Source organism: Sciurus carolinensis, chromosome 2 (assembly GCF_902686445.1).
Source record: "Sciurus carolinensis chromosome 2, mSciCar1.2, whole genome shotgun sequence".
Classification (NCBI taxonomy): domain Eukaryota; kingdom Metazoa; phylum Chordata; class Mammalia; order Rodentia; family Sciuridae; genus Sciurus; species Sciurus carolinensis.
In genome coordinates this window covers 117,547,327-117,565,984 of record NC_062214.1, presented here as the reverse complement: position 1 = coordinate 117,565,984, position 18,658 = coordinate 117,547,327, and the positions used below count along the sequence as shown (strand labels likewise).

General features: G+C 38.9%; 1 protein-coding gene across 2 annotated transcripts in view; it reads left to right on the top strand.

The window, feature by feature from the left end:
* Positions 1–18,658, top strand: part of Fmn1 (formin 1) — a 364,027-nt gene that overhangs the window by 255,876 nt on the left and 89,493 nt on the right. For both annotated transcript variants that reach the window (XM_047540773.1, XM_047540776.1), the window contains one exon: positions 17,232–17,324. In XM_047540773.1, the coding sequence (XP_047396729.1) occupies positions 17,232–17,324 (93 nt within the window). The remainder of the gene's footprint in view (positions 1–17,231; positions 17,325–18,658) is intronic.

Genomic DNA, 18,658 nt, shown 5'->3' with positions numbered 1-18,658 from the left:
ATCATCTTTTACTTTCAATGGTACTGCACAGAGCTGATGGCTCTTCCTTCCTTGCCTTCTGTTTCCCCTTCAGATCACATTAACTCCTCTACATCTTTCTTTTCTCCTTACCAACTCATTCTCCATCCATTGCTGGCCTCTCCTTTATGGTCTGCATGCCTTCTGTCTTTAAATTTTATGTCACCAAGTCCCTGGTGACCTCTAGGTATACTATACCACTTCATTTACCCCAAATGACCCATGCAATGCCTTCCCGTTTTATTCATGATATTTCCTCTTCCTTGAACAACCTTCTTCTTCCTTCACTGTCATTGGCCTTTTCAAGACAACTCATAAGTTGTCTTTTCTGAACACCCTTCCCTGGTCATAACTTGCAACCCCACATGAAATGGAGGTCCCTACCCAGTGTTCCATGTTGTCTTATTTTATTGAAATTATTGGATTTCCTTGTTTCTTAGTGTTGCTAGACTATCAGCTATCAACATGTTTAGAGTGGAAATACAAGTCTCATTAAATACTTCTCTCAATGTTTGGCACAATGGCATATAGCAGGTACTTAAATATTTTGAATGTGGGTATATTTGCAACCTGTATGTACTCACAGTAGGGCTAAGAACTCCACTGTGTTTTGAAATCTTAGCGCAGTTTATTCCAAGATCTCATATCTACAGAAACAAAGCTATTCAGAATATTCTAAAGAATGAACATTGAAGAGCTACATATGGCTCCTCTACCTCCTTATGAGGTGTCTTTGTTCTGCGTTAGGTCCAAACTCAAAATTCAGCCCTTCTTTCATGTCCACAATCCACACTCCAGCAAGCAGTGCTAGTTCTGGAGGTTTGCCAAAGCTGTCCTCCTTGTCTCTGTGTATCCATCTCCCCTCCTTACAGAGATCCAAACTTCTCCCTCTTTTATGAAAGATAGCGTCTCTTTTCTGAGAAGCTAGAAAATTAGGTAACACCTACCCAGGCTTTCATGTGGAAAAGGTGGAGTGCTTGACAATAAGAATTTGTCAAAGTTTTTTTTTCTATTAATGACTATTCCAATAATGGCTATTCAAAGAATTTTGAATCTACCTTTGCAATTAAAAAATGTATCTTATCTGAATTAATGAATGAGTGAAAATGGTGTGGGATTCAGTCTCCTTGTATATTTTTTCTGACCCCTGCATCCATCTACATTTTTGCAAAATAAAATAAATACAAAGGTGTAATACAAAATGTAGACACAGATTGCTCATGGTACCTTTGTGTATGTATGTATATATAGAGAGAGCCAAAATCAGAGCTGAATTATATCAATATGCATCCAGTACTGCATGTGGATAAGTTTCTCTCCCCTTATTTGGTAGTGATTCATTTATTTATAAAATACTCATTATTTATAAAAGACTCACAAGTCTTTCCTGGACTTAACACTGTAGCAGAGGTTGGAGATTTAACAGTAAGCAGAAACACAGTTTCTGCCTAGTAGTGGAAATAATCAAATAATCGTGGATACTATAATATAATAGCAAGAAGAAATTTATACAGTGCTGTGACTTTCTAACAGAGGAGACTTCATTCGTATAGAATGGAAGGTCCAAAAGAAATCCCAAGGAAGAGACTTTGAGAAGAGGTCAATATGATGACTCACCATGAATTACTACAGGGTGGAGGAGAAAATCCAGGCAGAGATGGTAGGTAGGAACTGAGCATGTCTGAGAATCTGGGGACAGGCAGTGTGGCAGGGCTAAGGCTGGGAGGCAGACAGGGCCCAGCCCATGTGTCGCCGCCCGCAGCAACAATCCCGTGGATATTTGTTACCGCCTGCAGTAACAATCCCGCGGGTATTTATCGGAGGTGGACTGGAAATAAACTACTTCTATTCCTGAGCTGCTTCCTTGCTTGCTTGCTTATTCTCTAGCTTATAGAGGAAGAGGGGCTTGCTTGATTTTAGAGGAAGAGAGGCTTTGAGAGGGAGTTTTAGAGAAAGAGGCTTGCTACACTTTCAGAGATCTATTTCTTCTTAGAATTCTGCTGCTTCTTCTTAGAGGTGTGTCCTGCATCCTGCAAACTAAAGGTGCGTGCTAGAGGTGCGTGCTAAAGGTGCTATGCCTAGGTTTATAGATAATTGTCTATCAGAGGTGCTTCTTAGTGGTGCGTCCCACGTACTGCGATCTGTGATCTGCGACCTAGAGGTGTGTTCTTAGTCCTCCGCTCTGCGATCTGCCATCTACCTTCTGCCTTCTGCCTACTGCTTTTTGCCCGCTTATATTCCTTCCAGGAGGCGGAGGGTAGGGCCACGCCAGTGAAGCGAAGATCAGGCAAGGAGCCAACTGCCCAATCACGGCAAAGGTAAAAAGGAGCAGGCACCAGCAGGAGCACTCAGGAACACATGTGCACACGTTGTGTGCGTGGACTCACTTGAATACGGCCAATGATAAAGCACCTGAGTGTGTCTATGTTAACCGACTTCCTCACTGCCGATGTGATCAAAACAACTTCTGACTGGCTGCCAGGCACCATCTTTGGCGTAGTCCGCATGGCATAGCCCCCAACACCCATGCAGGTGGGAACAAGCTCTAAAAAGTAATGAAAGCCATTGGAGGATTTAGGCAGGATACTCACATAATGAGATGTTGTAAAGGTCACTTTGATACAGGTGTGGAGAACAAAATGGAAAGCAAGGGCGATGTGGGGGAAACAGTTGGGAAGGTACTATGGCAGTATGGAGAGGTACAACAAATGTAAGAACTCTTCAGGAGATGAAGCTCTGGGCTAGACATGTGCCTCGGAAGTCACATCCTAGAGAAGGTCACTGAAGAGTTCACCTGGATGAGAGTGTCTAGAGAAAGAACGTGGTGTGGGAGGAGAAGAAACATTTATACCAAACCTGAAAAATAGTCACAGGTAATAACAGTGTAGGAGCCTGGGATTGCAAAGGAGACAAAGCCATCAGGTAGGAGCCAAGTCCAGAATGGGGGACACAGAACCTGAGAAAGAGGAAGCAGCCACAGTGGAATCAACTCACAGGAGACTCAAAAACAGGACTCTGATGGGGGGGGGGTTAATTAGTGACTCTGGGGTGTTTTTGCTGCATCAGAATTGGTGGCGAAGTAAATATCAATGGTCAAGGAGTGAGAAATATAAAAAGTGATTGCTGGCAATTTTTAAAAGATGATTTGACTGTAAGGGATAAGCTCATTCATAATATGCTTATTTATGCAACACTGTCAATTATTCAAAGAGTTTGTAAGATTGTGATTGCTAGCTGTTCTTGAAAACTAAAAGAATAGAGTCATGAACAACAACTATCCAGTCTTTCTACTGTTTGAATATTTTAAATCAATAATGAATATTTGGGGTAGCATTTTACTGTTTGCACGCAAAATAATTTTTCTGTAGCTATTAGTTTTCAGAAGATTTTATTTATCAAGAAACTCAGTCTAAAAGGTATTAAATAACTTTCCCAGACAATAAAGGATTCAGAAAACTAAAAATAAATACATATATCTAAAGATTAAAGAATAATTTTTCTAATGTATCAATTGTTCATGTTTATGTCTAAATGTGTATGTATAGATATGTTCATATTCATAACTTTATCCCACAATCAAGGTTGCTTCAAAGCTGTCATTTCATATTTTAAAAACGAAACTTTAAATGTCTTGTTTATATTAATCTTCTCACTGCTGGTTAATTTAGCAGGACTCTTATTCTGGTAATACTCACTGCTTCTTTTGAAGATAGACAGTGTTTGATTTCTCAAGTACATATTTGCATATCAAATTCATCTCCATAGCTTAGTAAATATAACTGTTATGATGAAGAATAGTTGTACCTAACATTTTAAAATTTACCTTATAAAAGGAACTCGGATGCATATCTTTCCTTTAGTTCCATGTGAAACTATCTGTTCATTGTAGTTCCAGTTTGTCTGAGTTTTTACTTGTCTTTTTTGGCAGTTTTTCTAGATGAAATAACATTCTAAAAAAGTCACCCATTTAAAGTATACAATTCAGTTACTTTGGTATTTTCACAGAGTTGTCAGCCATCCTCACTTTTAGAAAAGTTTCATTACTCTGAAGAGATACGTTGTACCCCAAGTCTTTCCCTTTCTCCCTCTTCCTCTCCTAACTGCAGACAACCACTAATCTCCTCTGTCACTATAGATTTATCTATCTGGACATTTCATTGAAGTAGACTAATGTAATAATGTGGTCCTAGTGATTGTCTTCTTTTACTTACCATAATGTTTTCAGGGTTTATCCAAGTTGAGGTATGACTTCACTCCTTTGTGTGGTCAAATATTAGTTTCTTGTATATTTAAAGTACATTTTATTTATCTATTTGTCAGCTGGTAAAGTTTCAAGTTATTTACACATTTTGGAATCTGCCAAAACTCTAGTCACTTAGCAGAGTGTTTCACTTAGCCTTTGGGGGATAGACATCATGTATGTACAAACATAAAGTGGCACTTGTATATGTAAATATCTCTATGTATCTGCATAATTCTTAAATAACATTCTGACCCAAGTACCATTTGTCTAATGCCTCTCTTTTAACCCCTAATATGCAGTCATTTGTTGAAGCTTTTGTAACCAATTTGTTTGTTTTGTACCAGGGGTTAAACCCGGGGGAACTTAACCACTAAACTACATCCCTAGCCCTTTTTTATATTTTATTTAGAGGCAAGGTCTTGCTGAGTTGCTTAGGGCCAGGCTAAGTTGCTGAGGCTGGCTTTGAATTCAAGATCCTCCTGACTCAGCCTCCCAAGCTGCTGATATTATATGTGTGTGCCACTACACTCAAACAAATGCTTGTCTTTAGATGAATAGTTATTAGGAATCATTTGGGCAATGATATCAGCTAAATACTACAACCAAGGTTAGAGAAATAACCCCTTTGGTCACATGCATGTTGTCTACACATGGACCATTAATGCACACTTGTCCAATTTGAGCCCAGTAATTTGGACTTTAGAGGGCTATTTGGCATAAGACAGGTCTAGAAGTCCCCTTCAAAAATCTATTCTGTGTAGTACTTTTCCTAGAATAAATGTTTCCTTTTGCCCCTGCCCACCATCCCCACCCCAGAATTGCTGATAACCTTAATGCCACTCACTGCCTTCACTTTGCCATGCCTTAAAAATACCTCAAAGCTCAAGAACACGAAATATTTTCTTTTCATTTTAAGGTTCTGTCTTTTGTTTTTTTACTTAAATCAACTGGAACTCTCCCTTCACTTGATCTTTTCTATGTGATCTATATAAAAACCAGTATATACAGAAGACAACTACAAAATAGTACATATGCATTTGTGCCAACCTTCCATATGCAAATGAAAACTCAAATATTTTACTAATTTTAAATATTATTCTTGTACCTCCTATTGCTGGCAAAAGTAAAATATTGCTGTTTTTATTTTAGTATTTTATTGTATTGGGTTTCATATAATTTCCTAATTATTCAGTTTCAAGACCAATGCCATGAAAAAAATTCATGCTAATATTGGGTTATGGCGATCCAAGATGGCGGCCTAGAGGGAGACTGCACCCCCAGTCGCTCCAGAACCCTGGAGTTAAGAAGGGGAGGCATTGAGAGACTCGGACTGAAATAGAGCCACGGGTGAGTCTGCCCACTGGGTAAAGCTCGGTCCGGGTGGCAGGCCCAGATAGAGGTGGCTTATCGGAGCAGGGCAGGGCAGCTAGAGTCATCCACAGGCAGCCCTGCGCACTCCGGCGGTGGGCCCCGCCCACACAGCCAGCTTCTCCAGGTTCTCGGAACGGAACTGGCCTGCTAGTGAGAGCCTTTCTGACCAGAACAAGCTCCGAGTCCCGGAGCCACTGCAGCGCAGCGTACTCCGGCAACGAACCAGCGGAGAGCCGCGATCAGCAAGCAGCCTCTGGGATTAGGGCAGGGCAGCCAGAGACCTCTTCAGGCAGCTCTGCCCACTCCGGCTGCAGTCTCTCTTCACGGGGCGATCCAAGATGGCGGCCTAGAGGGAGACTGCACCCCTAGTCGCTCCAGAACCCAGGAGTTAAGAAGGGGAGGCATTGAGAGACTCGGACTGAAATAGAGCCACAGGTGAGTCTGCCCACTGGGTAAAGCTCGGCCCGGGTGGCAGGCCCAGATAGAGGTGGCTTATTGGAGCCGGGCAGGGCAGCTACAGTCTTCCCAAGGTAGCCTTCCACACTCCAGCAGTGGGCTCCTCCCACACGGCCAGCTGCACAGCGCAGGCCCACAGTGAGAGCATTTCCGCACAGAGCCAGTTCCAAACCATGGAACCAGTAGGGGGCTAGGGGCAGTTTTCTTCGGATGAGCTGCTTTATCAGATTCCTCCAAGACATCAGGCTACTGAAGGCTGGGAGGTGATACACTGGAAAACTACCGGGACACTATAAGCCAGTAGTGGAAAACTGCAATATCTCAGGGTCCCACTGACAACTGACCAATATGAGAAAACAAGGGAAGAAAATGTCCCAAACAAACCTAGATACTACATCAATGAAACCCAATGACAGCACAGCAGAAGAAATGTCAGAAAGGGAGTTCAGAATGTACGTAATTAAAACGATCAGGGAAGCTAATGAGGAGATGAAAGAGCAAATGCAGGCATTGAAGGAGGAGATGAAAGAGCAAATGCAGGCATTAAATGATCGCACCAATCAACAGTTAAAAGACCAAATACGGGAAGCAAGAGATCATTTCAATAAAGAGTTAGAGATACTGAAAAAAAACCAAACTGAAATACTTGAAATGAAGGAAACAATAAACCAAGTTAAAAACTCCATAGAAAGCATAACCAATAGGATAGAACACCTGGAAGACAGAACCTCAGACATTGAAGACAAATTATTTAATCTTGAAAATAAAGTTGGCCAAACAGAAAAGATGGTAAGAAATCATGAACAGAATCTACAAGAATTATGGGATATCATGAAAAGGCCAAATTTAAGAATTATTGAGATTGAGGAAGGCTTAGAGAAACAAACCAAAGGAATGAACAATCTATTCAATGAAATAATAACAGAAAATTTCCCAAATCTGAAGAATGAAATGGAAAACCAAGTACAAGAGGCTTATAGAACTCCAAACATACAAAATTACAACAGACCCACACCAAGGCACATTATTATGAAAATATCTAACCTACAAAATAAAGACAGAATTTTAAAGGCCGCGAGAGAAAAGAATCAAATTACATTCAGAGGGAAACCAATAAGAATATCAGCAGATTTTTCAATCCAGACCCTAAAAGCTAGAAGGGCCTGGAACAACATATACCAAGCCCTGAAAGAAAACGGATGCCAACCAAGAATCTTATACCCAGCAAAACTTACCTTCAAATTTGACGATGAAATAAGATCCTTCCATGATAAACAAAAGCTAAAGGAATTTACAAAAAGAAAGCCAGCATTACAGAACATTCTCAGCAAAATATTCCATGAGGAAGAGATGAAAAACAACGATGCAAATCAGCAACAGGAGGCGCTAGCCTAAAGGAATAGCCAAATAAAGGAGAAACCAAATCATGTCAAAAACAAATATGAGTCAATTGACTGGGAATACAAATCATATCACAATAATAACCCTGAATGTTAACGGCCTGAATTCATCAATCAAAAGACACAGACTGGCAGATTGGATTAAAAAGAAAAATCCAACAATATGCTGCCTGCAAGAGACTCACCTCATAGAAAGAGACACCCATAGACTAAAGGTGAAAGGATGGGGAAAAACATACCATGCACACGGACACAGCAAAAAAGCTGGAGTATCCATCCTCATCTCAGATAATGTGGATTTCAAACCAAAACTAGTCAGAAGGGATAAAGAAGGACATTACATGCTGCTTAAGGGAAGCATAAATCAGCAAGACATAACAATCATAAATATCTATGCCCCGAACATTGGCTCATCCACGTACGTCAAACAAATCCTTCTCAATTACAGAATTCAAATAGACCACAACACAATAATACTAGGCGATTTTAACACACCTCTCTCACCACTGGATAGATCGTCCAAACAAAAATTGAATAAAGAAACTATAGATCTCAACAACACAATCAGCAATTTAGACTTAACAGACATATATAGAATATACCATCCAACAAAGAACGAATACACTTTCTTCTCAGCAGCACATGGATCCTTCTCTAAAATAGACCATATTTTATGCCACAAAGCTACTGTTAGCAAATACAAGAAGATAGAGATACTACCTTGTACTCTATCAGATCATAATGGATTGAAATTAGAAATAAATGACAGAATAAAAAACAGTACCTGGAGACTAAATAATACACTATTATATGATGAATGGATAACAGAAGACATCAGGAGGGAAATAAAAAAGTTCTTAGAAGTAAACGAGAACAAAGACACATCATATCAAAATCTCTGGGACACTATGAAAGCAGTACTTAGAGGAAGATTTATTTCATGGGGTGCATTCAAAAAAAGAAGTAGAAATCAACAAATAAACGACTTAACACTACAGCTCAAAGCACTAGAAAAAGAAGAGCAGACCAATACCAAAAGTAGTAGAAGACAGGAAATAGTTAAAATCAGAGCCAAAATCAACGAAATCGAAACAAAAGAAACAATTGGAAAAATTAACAAAATAAATAGTTGGTTCTTTGAAAAAATAAATAAAATTGATAAACCCTTAGCCACACTAACAAAGAGAAAGAGGGAGAAAACTCAAATTGCTAAAATTCAGAATGAACAAGGAAACATCACAACAGACACGAGTGAAATACAAAACATAATTAGAAGCTATTTCGAAAATCTATACTCCAACAAAACAGAAAACCTCGAAGACATCAACAAATTTCTAGAGACATATGAACTACCTAAACTGAACAAGGAGGACATACACAACTTAAATAAACCAATTTCAAGCAATGAAATAGAATAGGTCATCAAAAGCCTACCAACAAAGAAAAGTCCAGGACCAGATGGGTTCTCAGCCGAGTTCTACAAAACCTTTAAAGAAGAGCTCATTCCAATACTTCTCAAACTATTCCATGAAATAGAAGAAGAGGGAACCCTCCCAAACTCGTTCTATGAAGCCAATATCACCCTGATACCTAAACCAGACAGAGACACATCGAGGAAAGAAAATTTCAGACCAATATCCTTAATGAATATCGATGCAAAAATTCTCAACAAAATTTTAGCAAATCGCATACAAATATATATTAAAAGATAGTGCACCACGATCAAGTGGGTTTTATCCCAGGGATGCAAGGTTGGTTCAACATTCGGAAATCAATAAATGTCATTCACCATATCAACAGACTTAAAGTTAAGAATCACATGATTATTTCAATAGATGCAGAAAAAGCATTTGATAAAATACAGCATCCCTTCATGCTCAAAACACTAGAAAAAATTGGGGTAGTGGGAACATTCCTAAACATTATAAAGGCCATCTATGCTAAGCCCATGGCTAATATCATTCTAAATGGTGAAAAACTGAAAGCGTTCCCCCTAAAAACTGGAACAAGGCAGGGATGCCCTCTTTCACCGCTTCTACTCAACATCGTCCTTGAGACTCTAGCCAGAGCAATCAGACAAACCAAAGAAATTAAAGGGATACGAATAGGAAAAGAAGAACTCAAACTATCCCTGTTCGCTGATGACATGATTATATATTTAGAGGAACCTGGAAATTCCACCAGAAAACTTTTAGAACTCATAAGTGAATTCAGTAAAGTAGCAGGTTACAAGATCAATGCTCATAAATCCAATGCATTTTATACATAAGTGATGAATCTTCAGAAAGAGAAATTAGGAAAACTACCCCATTCACAATAGCATCGAAAAAAATAAAATACTTGGGAATCAATCTCACAAAAGAGGTGAAAGACCTCTACAATGAGAACTACAGAACACTAAAGAAAGAAATTCAAGAAAACCTTAGAAGATGGAAATATCTCCCATGTTCCTGGATAGGCAGAATTAATATCGTCAAAATGGCTATACTACCTAAAGTGCTATACAGATTCAATGCAATTCCAATTAAAATCCCAATGATGTACCTTGCAGAAATAGAGCAAGCAATTATGAAATTCATCTGGAAGAATAAAAAACCTAGAATAGCTAAAGCAATCCTCAGTAGCAAGAGCGAAGCAGGGGGTATTGCAATACCAGATCTTCAACTCTACTACAAAGCAATAGTAACAAAAACGGCATGGTATTGGTACCAAAATAGACAGGTAGATCAATGGTACAGAATAGAGGACATGGACACAAACCCAAATAAATACAATTTTCTCATACTAGACAAAGGTTCCAACAATATGCAATGGAGAAAAGATAGCCTCTTCAACAAATGGTGCTGGGAAAACTGGAAAACCATATGCAATCGAATGAAATTAAACCCCTATCTCTCACCCTACACAAAACTCAACTCAAAATGGATCAAGGACCTCGGAATCAGACCAGAGACCCTGCATCTTATAGAAGAAAAAGTAGGTCCAAATCTTCAACTTGTTGGCTCAGGATCAGATTTCCTTAACAGGACTCCCATAGCACAAGAAATAAAAGCAAGAATCAACAACTGGGATAGATTCAAACTTAAAAGCTTTCTCTCAGCAAAGGAAACTATCAGAAATGTGAAGAGAGAGCCTACAGAGTGGGAGAATATCTTTGCCAACCATACCTCAGATAGAGTGCTAATTTCCAGAATCTATAAAGAACTCAAAAAACTCTACACGAAGAATACAAATAATCCAATCAACAAATGGGCTAAGGAAATGAACAGACACTTCACAGAAGAAGATGTACAAGTAATCAACAGATATATGAAAAAATGTTCAACATCCCTAGTAATAAGGGAAATGGAAATCAAAACTACCCTAAGATTTCATCTCACCCCAATTAGAATGGCGATTATCAAGAATACAAGCAACAATAGGTGTTAGCGAGGATGTGGTGAAAAAGGAACACTCATACATTGCTGGTGGGCTTGCAAATTAGTGCAGCCACTCTGGAAAGCAGTGTGGAGATTCCTCAGAAAGCTTGGAATGGAAACACCATTTGACCCAGCTATCCCACTCCTTGGCCTATACCCAAAGGACTTAAAATCAGCATACTACAGAGATACAGCCACATCAATGTTCATTGCTGCTCAATTCACCATAGCCAGATTGTGGAACCAACCTAGATGCCCTTCAGTTGATGAATGGATAAAGAAACTGTGGCATATTTATACAATGGAATATTACTCCGCAATGAAGAATGATAAAATTATGGCATTTGTAGGCAAATGGTCGAAATTGGAGAATATCATGCTAAGTGAGATAAGCCAATCTCAAAAAACTAAAGGACGAATGATCTCGCTGATAAGTGGATGAGGACATATAATGGGGGGTGGGAGGGGCTAGCATTAGGTTTAGGGTTAGGTTTAGAGTTAGGCTAAGGAGAACGGCAAGAATGAAGGAAAGAAGGACTGTGTAGAGGGAAAAGAGGGGTGGGAGGGGTGGGAGGGGTGGGGGTTGGGGAAAAATAAAATAAACATCATTACCCTATGTAAATGTAAAAAAAAAAAATATATTGGGTTATGCTAATATTGTAATTTTGAGTCCCAATTTGTTTTTAAATTTATCTTGACAAAAGTGTATTTTGGAGGATAAGACTAAAAGTACACTGAGTCTTTCTAGTACTCCCCCATACATACACAATGTTTGATGTGTGGAAAGCACCAGGAAGAACATTATACTGTCTTGTTACTAAAAAGATGAGAGTAGAGATGTAAAGGTGGAAGGAAAGAAATTGCTCACGTGTTTACTTCGGTTCAGATTGCTAGGAGCAATAATTATCATGTGTCATACCCAGTAAGAAGTGTGGGTGACCCATTTGCTACATTGTCTGAGGAGAAGTACTAGTCTGTTTTCTTCACTGCTATATTCCTAGTACCTGGCTCAATTTGTGGTAGGTTGTCGGCACTCAACAGGTATTTGTTGAGTTGATATATTTCTTGAATGAATCCCTTTATGATAAACTTCTTAACGAAGCTTCCTAGGTTCTTTACAGTCTGAATCTGAGTTGCGTGTCTCACCTGAAACCCACTGATACAAAAATTTGCTCTACGCATATAGTTCTTTCTGTTACTACAAAAATTCTCTATGGTGGTCTTTGAGCATGGAACTTGTGTAAAGGATAGGGTCTTGTACAACTGAAGAAGAGGTAGGTGTGGCACAGGATCATGGAAGAGTGGGTGGGAACTAGGTAAGCAGAGAGAAGAGAGGATTCCAGATTAGAAAAGCGAAGAGCCTAGATAAAAATGTATTCTGATTTTGAGAGGTTCTGGGTTCAGCTCTCAACACTAGAAAAAAAAAAATTCTGATTAAAGTAAGCCTGTAGGTCCTTCAACTTACAGGAAAGGAAACACACTCTGGTCTTCTTAACAATTTCTTGTGTCTGTTTGATCTATTACAGTGATTAGACAGGTATTAGATTTTGATTAATTATACCTGAGTCTTCTATATCCTTTTAACATGCTCTTGCTTTCAAAATGGCCCAGTAAACTTTATTTTCTTGTTCTTGGGGTCAGAAATAAACAACAGATAAATATGTATGTGACCTTAAAAACCTCATGTCTGAAAGCTTGAAACATTAAGGCAACATCTATTCTACCAAAATGTTTCACAGCATTTTAACCTTTAAATCAGGACTCTCTCAATTTACTCTTGATTATTGCATTTTGCATTGGTTTTTAATATTTGCTCTCTCACAAGGATTAGTTATTAGTAATATCTAATTAGAAACTAATATCTTTTTGGTTGTTGAAAATTGTGTAGAGATGAAAATAAAAGAAGCTGGAGTTGCTCTGGCTTTCGACCTTGAAACTCTGGGCACAGTCTGTGTCTGAGGCAGCCTTGGTGGTCTGCAGCTTTGTCCAGGAATCTTCTAGTTGGACAATGGCCAGCATTAGTGGATTGTCTGTGACCTCTCTCCTTTATGCACTGGCGGTGTCCAGTGTCATCATTAATTAGTCTTCAGGTCTTCCATTTGTCCATTAAAAAGCTTCTCAGATAAGCCAAGTTAATAAATGGAAGTGGGTGAGCTGCCTGGCCACCGGAACATGCTACCAGCAGAGACAGTCGAAGGGCGGCTCTCCTTTGATCGTGTGTAGAAGCTTAATTCTAACAGGCCACATGGGAGTCCCAGCCTGTGGTGATGCGGAGAGGACCTCCAAGCACAGCAGTGGAGCTGCTGTTATTTGTCCTGGTTTCAGTTTCTAAGTTCAAAACTGAGCTGCTCAGAGGCCCAGGGGACTTGTTTCACATTTTGCTTCATCTTTCCCCAGGAATTCGCCTGCACTATTCAGTGAATTCTCACTGAACTTCAGCAAGGGAATGAAAACCATTATCTCCATATTCTAAACAGGAGATTTGTGATTTGTACTATGACGTATTTCCATAAATAGAGTGCACAGCATCTGTAGCAAATAATCCCCAAAGCCATAACTCCCCTGCTGTTCTGGCCATGACGTGTTCCCAACCAGTTTTACTAAATCATAAAAATAACAAATAATATTTATGAGCCTGCTTCCTAGTGCCAGGCATTCTGCAAACCACATCACATGCATTATCTCACTTAATTCTCATAACATACCTGGAGGAGAGGACTCCCCATTTTGCAGATAAGAAAAGAACCCACAGCCAACCTGAACCCAGGTAGGTCTTGATCCAAGTGCAAACCCTATACCACCCCATGCTGTGGTCTCATAAAATTTGAATAGTTTGATGGATTCCCCATGGGCTCTTGTCATCACATCCAGGATATCAGGAAAGCTGCAGTGATCAATCCTTTTAATTTGGGCAAAAGTGGAAGTTTTGCTTTGGTAATTGGGGAAATGAGCTCTGCCTTTGCTTTTCTTTGACTGAGGAGAAGTCACCTTGAAAGCATTATTGTTATGGCTTCAATTGTATCGTATTACTAAGTTGTAGGTATGCCTCATATTATTTGTGTTCATGAAAAATAGTTTGTAAAAATAAAATTATTGGAGTTTGCAAAATATTGGAAATTGCTCTATTTGTAGCTGAGGATTAAATAATTTAAAGGACTAATGCTTTATGGGAAATTCTAATTTCCTTTAAATATGGCTGCCTACATTCTCAGTCATAGCTAAATAACATAAGAAAAGTTTATGTTGCCATGAAAGTTCATTGAGAAGTGCTGATTTTTCAAAGTAGAAGTCTTTCAAAGTTCGTCAGTCTGGATGATGATCTTTGGCTGCCTTTCTTATGCCTCACCAGTGAAGTGTTGGACATTGCTGGGGTACTTAAAGTTCACTAATCCCTTTCAGATAAGATTGGGGCACCCCACAGTACTTGGCAAGCGAAAAGATGGGACCCCTTGTCATCTCTCCTGGAAAGGAAGGAAGGAGCAAAGAGACAAGCAGGTCACACTATGATCCTGGAAACCCTGCTCTACATCTGGGTCAACCATGCTAATTTTATTTGCCTTTCTCCACATAAGAATCCAGTTAATGTATCAAAAATCTGATGCTTTGGCCAGATGCATGGACCCCTCTAGAGAAATTTGGGGACAAGTAAATGGAACCTGCCTAATAATTTCTCAAGCATTAATACAAACACATGAAAAAATACAATTAAAGGTAAAGAAACATTATACAGAAGGTACTACAGATACTTGAAAGATATGAAAACTCTGAATTGGAAGAGGCCTTATGAGAAATGGTGGATCTCAGACTTTTTAGGTTGAGTAAGTCTATGTGGAGAGTTGTGAGACGAGTGAAGACATGAATGGAGACATGGAACCAGGAACATTGGTTGATCAGTACACTTAGGAAACATGGAATCGTTTTGCTGTGGTTAGCCTTATATATGTGAGACACAGAACTGAAAGTTGGACCTTAAATCCCAGACTTGGGGAGCTTGAATTTAATTGAATTGACATTGAGAGCCAATCATTGTATTTGCTTTGAATTTCTCCTCTTTGTTTTCGGTAATCTTTCCTCGTAATTCACAGAGGCCAGAGGAAACCTTAAAAAGCTCAAAGTTAACTCTTGATGTCTTCCCACGAGAGAGAGAGAGAGAGAGAGAGAGAGAGAGAGAGAGAGAGAAGGAACAAATGAACAAGAACAAAAGATACTTTCCCCAATCTTCACCGTGTCAGTAAATGGCACTTCAAGCCACCCCATCTTTACCCTTCCCTGTCCCTTAGCCCTAGGTGACTGCATGAGCAAGACCTATTTACCTGCCTCCAAAATATACCCCCACTCTACCAACTCCCTCTCCCTCTCCTCTGATGTCACATCCCTATTTCAACAAAAGAAAAGTGGTAGGAAGGAAGTACTTGCCATTTGACCACAAAGTTCATCTGCTTGGAAGAAGCTTAAGGGAAATCTTGTAATAATAAGAGAAGTTATAGTATAGTCAATATAGAGAAGATAAATAAGCTTACAAAGATAAAAGTGTAAAAACAGAAATATTTTGAAATGACATTTTGACTGGTTTTAAGGAAATTGTTTCTCATTTGTCCCAAGGTAGGATTTGAATTTTTCACTTAGGTAGGTCATTTTCAAAAAAGAAAATCAGTGTTTACATTCCAATGGACAGGATTTCCTAAATATCCTTGGAATGGCTGTCAGAATAATAGCAAATATTCTAAATAAGCTCTCAAACACTCTTGGAAAGTAACAATGTCAATAGACAAAGCCTGAATTTAGGTATTTATATCCTGTGATCCAGAAGTCCTATCATATGATGAATCCTTGGATACCTCTAAGAATGCAGGTTCTTCTGAACTCAACTCAGAAAATGACAAAGGATTCCCTCAACCACGCTTCTATCTCTTCAAGTCTCCCAAAGTTGTCTAGGATTTCAACAATCTAGTTATCAGTGTTGCAAATGAAAAGTGTCATGTAACTACTTTCAGAAGACACTTGAGTGACCTCTTTTGCATTTTTCTGTGCTTCCATACTGACTTGTTTGTTACTTTGCCTGTAGAAAAGGTTCTGGGACTCTAGTTCTGAAAATATCAAATTATTGGTTAAGACTTTCCCCAATGTAAATAGAAGTTCCCTTCCCCATACCTTTCTTCCAAAATGATTTACCTTTGTGTTTATAAATTCCTCCAGGACCTGGAGTACATGTTTGTCCATTTTATAAACCAGGTGACATGATTTCCTTATGGAACAAATACAAGGCTTTAATATGGTTTTTAAGCAAGGACCTATCAGTAATTTCTTTTTTTTTTTCCTTTCTTTCTCAACTAGATTTTGCTTTGATTTTTTAAAATTATTTTTTTAGCTTTACAAACTGCATTTTGATTCATTGTACACAAATGGGGTACATCTTTTCATTTCTATGGTTGTGCATGATGTAGATTCATACCATTCATGTAATCATACAGGTACATAGGGTAATGATTTCTATATCATTCCACCATTTCTGACCATGATAAATAGATAAAACTGGCCATGACTTAGCTTGCCTTTGAGAAATGAAGACTTTCTTTTCTCAGTACATTTCTGTAACTGACCTGAACATATAAAAACCTTGATGAGATGCCTCTTACCTGGATCTCCTGACTTGTGATGGTGAACTCTGAATTATGGTTTACACCTACTCTAATCCAAACTATCCAGCTTGAGGGAAATTTATTATCAAAACAACCTGTTTTAAATTCTAGGTATTATCTCTGAAGTAAATCACATAAAATTATTTCACATGTATTAGATTATTAACAGGAAGGTAGGGGAACGGGAAGCATTAAGGAAAGACAGTGTCCTTCCTCACATTGGCTTAGTTCTCTTGCTGGGATGTGTATGTTACCCTGAGGAATCACTAATTTGGTGGTTACAGGCAACGCGTATGCTTGGAAATGTCTGCAAAATCTATTTTAACCTCTACTTTGGAGTATGAATCTGAAGAAGGTCAGGTCCTTAATATCCTAGCTCAAGTCCTTAAATAGTTTTTGCTTCTTTATTTGGGGGGAACCAAAAGGCAGCATAATTTACCTGTCCCAAAAACCGAGGTTTTTCTAGATATCGAGAAAGAAAATTGAGTGTGATACATTCGCCTGTTCTTAAAGAGAGGTATAGAATGAACTCATTATTTTTTTCCCCTGAAGTCTTGAATAAAAAGTGATTGACAAGGAGTCTGAACACTTGATGCCTGGGCACAGAGCACAGGGTCTGACCTCTAGCAGGAGCTCAGCAAATGTGAACTCTTGAGTAAGCCTAATTCTAAACTTCTCTTTACAGCAAGTGAGAAGCAGATGATGGTGGTGTGCAAGGAGTCCCCAAAGGAGTATCTCCAGCCTTTCAAGGACAAGCTGGAGGAGTTCTTCCAGAAAGGTAAGAGACTTTGTCAGCTGCACATACACAATACCCTGCAAAATCCTTCACACCACAAATCTTTTGCTGAGGCCCATCGCCGCCACTTGCATCCCACCAACAGCACCAGTTAATCCTTTAGTCCATCTTCCCAGGGTGGTTACATCCTCAGTGTAGGTGGAGTGTTCCTGTAACTTTTGTGTCACCTTTCAAGTCTGCTTAATGTTATAAACCCTTTAATGTTATCGTTATTTTTGTAAATTTTTTGAGCGCAAACATTTTTGTTTCTCCCTGGAGGTCAAGGGGATCCTCAGTACATGTTAATTGACAAGCAACTTATGTGCAAGGTTTACACAATCATGCATCTCAGGTTTGTGGCTAGCCGCGACAAGTGGATGGTAATTATCTTCCTGGTTTAAGCGTACAGCAACTTGGAAACTTGTGTCGTATTTTCTTTCTTTTTCAAACAGGGAGATTGGGGCCCAGTGACTGTCACACATCCAATCACTTGGCACTCATTGACCCTTTAGGTTTTAGTAGATGGAAGCAATAAGCAGGAAGCATGACCTTTACTAAGAAATCTTAGCAGGTTCTCTTCCTTCCTTCACAGTTTTGTTAGGCATAGGGAGCTTTTGTTGACCAAGCAGTGAACATGAATTTAGGTATTTCCTATTTTAATTTGTCAAATTCAACTTAAGATGTAAAAGAAAAATAAGTGTGGAATGTTTGGAGGAAGTTTTTTTCTTTACTCGAAAGCCAGAGGAAATGCACACAGGAAACTTTGGGGATATCTCAACATGCTGTTTCTATTATTGCATAAGGCCACAGGATACCACACCATCAACAAAAGACTGTTAGGCAGAGTGAATTCACAAAGTATGGCCAAACCACTTTGGGAATTGGCAGGGAAATTCTCAGCCCATGAGTCAGAAGAACTCCATCCCAGATGCTCCCTTTGTGCATAGATCATTGCTCACTCCTCTGTAATAAGGGGTTATTTGTGTTGAAGGGGAAGTCAGAGTTGGCCACTGCAGAATGTTATATGTGATGGGGGTATTGTAATCAGGCTCAGTACTATATGGAGAGCAAACCATGATACCAACATTATATACTATGTGACTTTAAGTAAATGTTTTTATATGTGACTTATTAAAGTAAATGCATTGCTTTATAATTTTACCAGGTAAATTTAACCTGAATGACCTTAAGAAAAGTATGAAATGTTTCCGTTTTCTGACCATTAATTCATAATGTCTGCTTTTAATATATGTAGAATTAACTTGAAATGAGGTTTGTGTGTACTTGGATTCCATTTTTATTTTTAACTGCTATTATTGCATATCTAGAAAATTCTG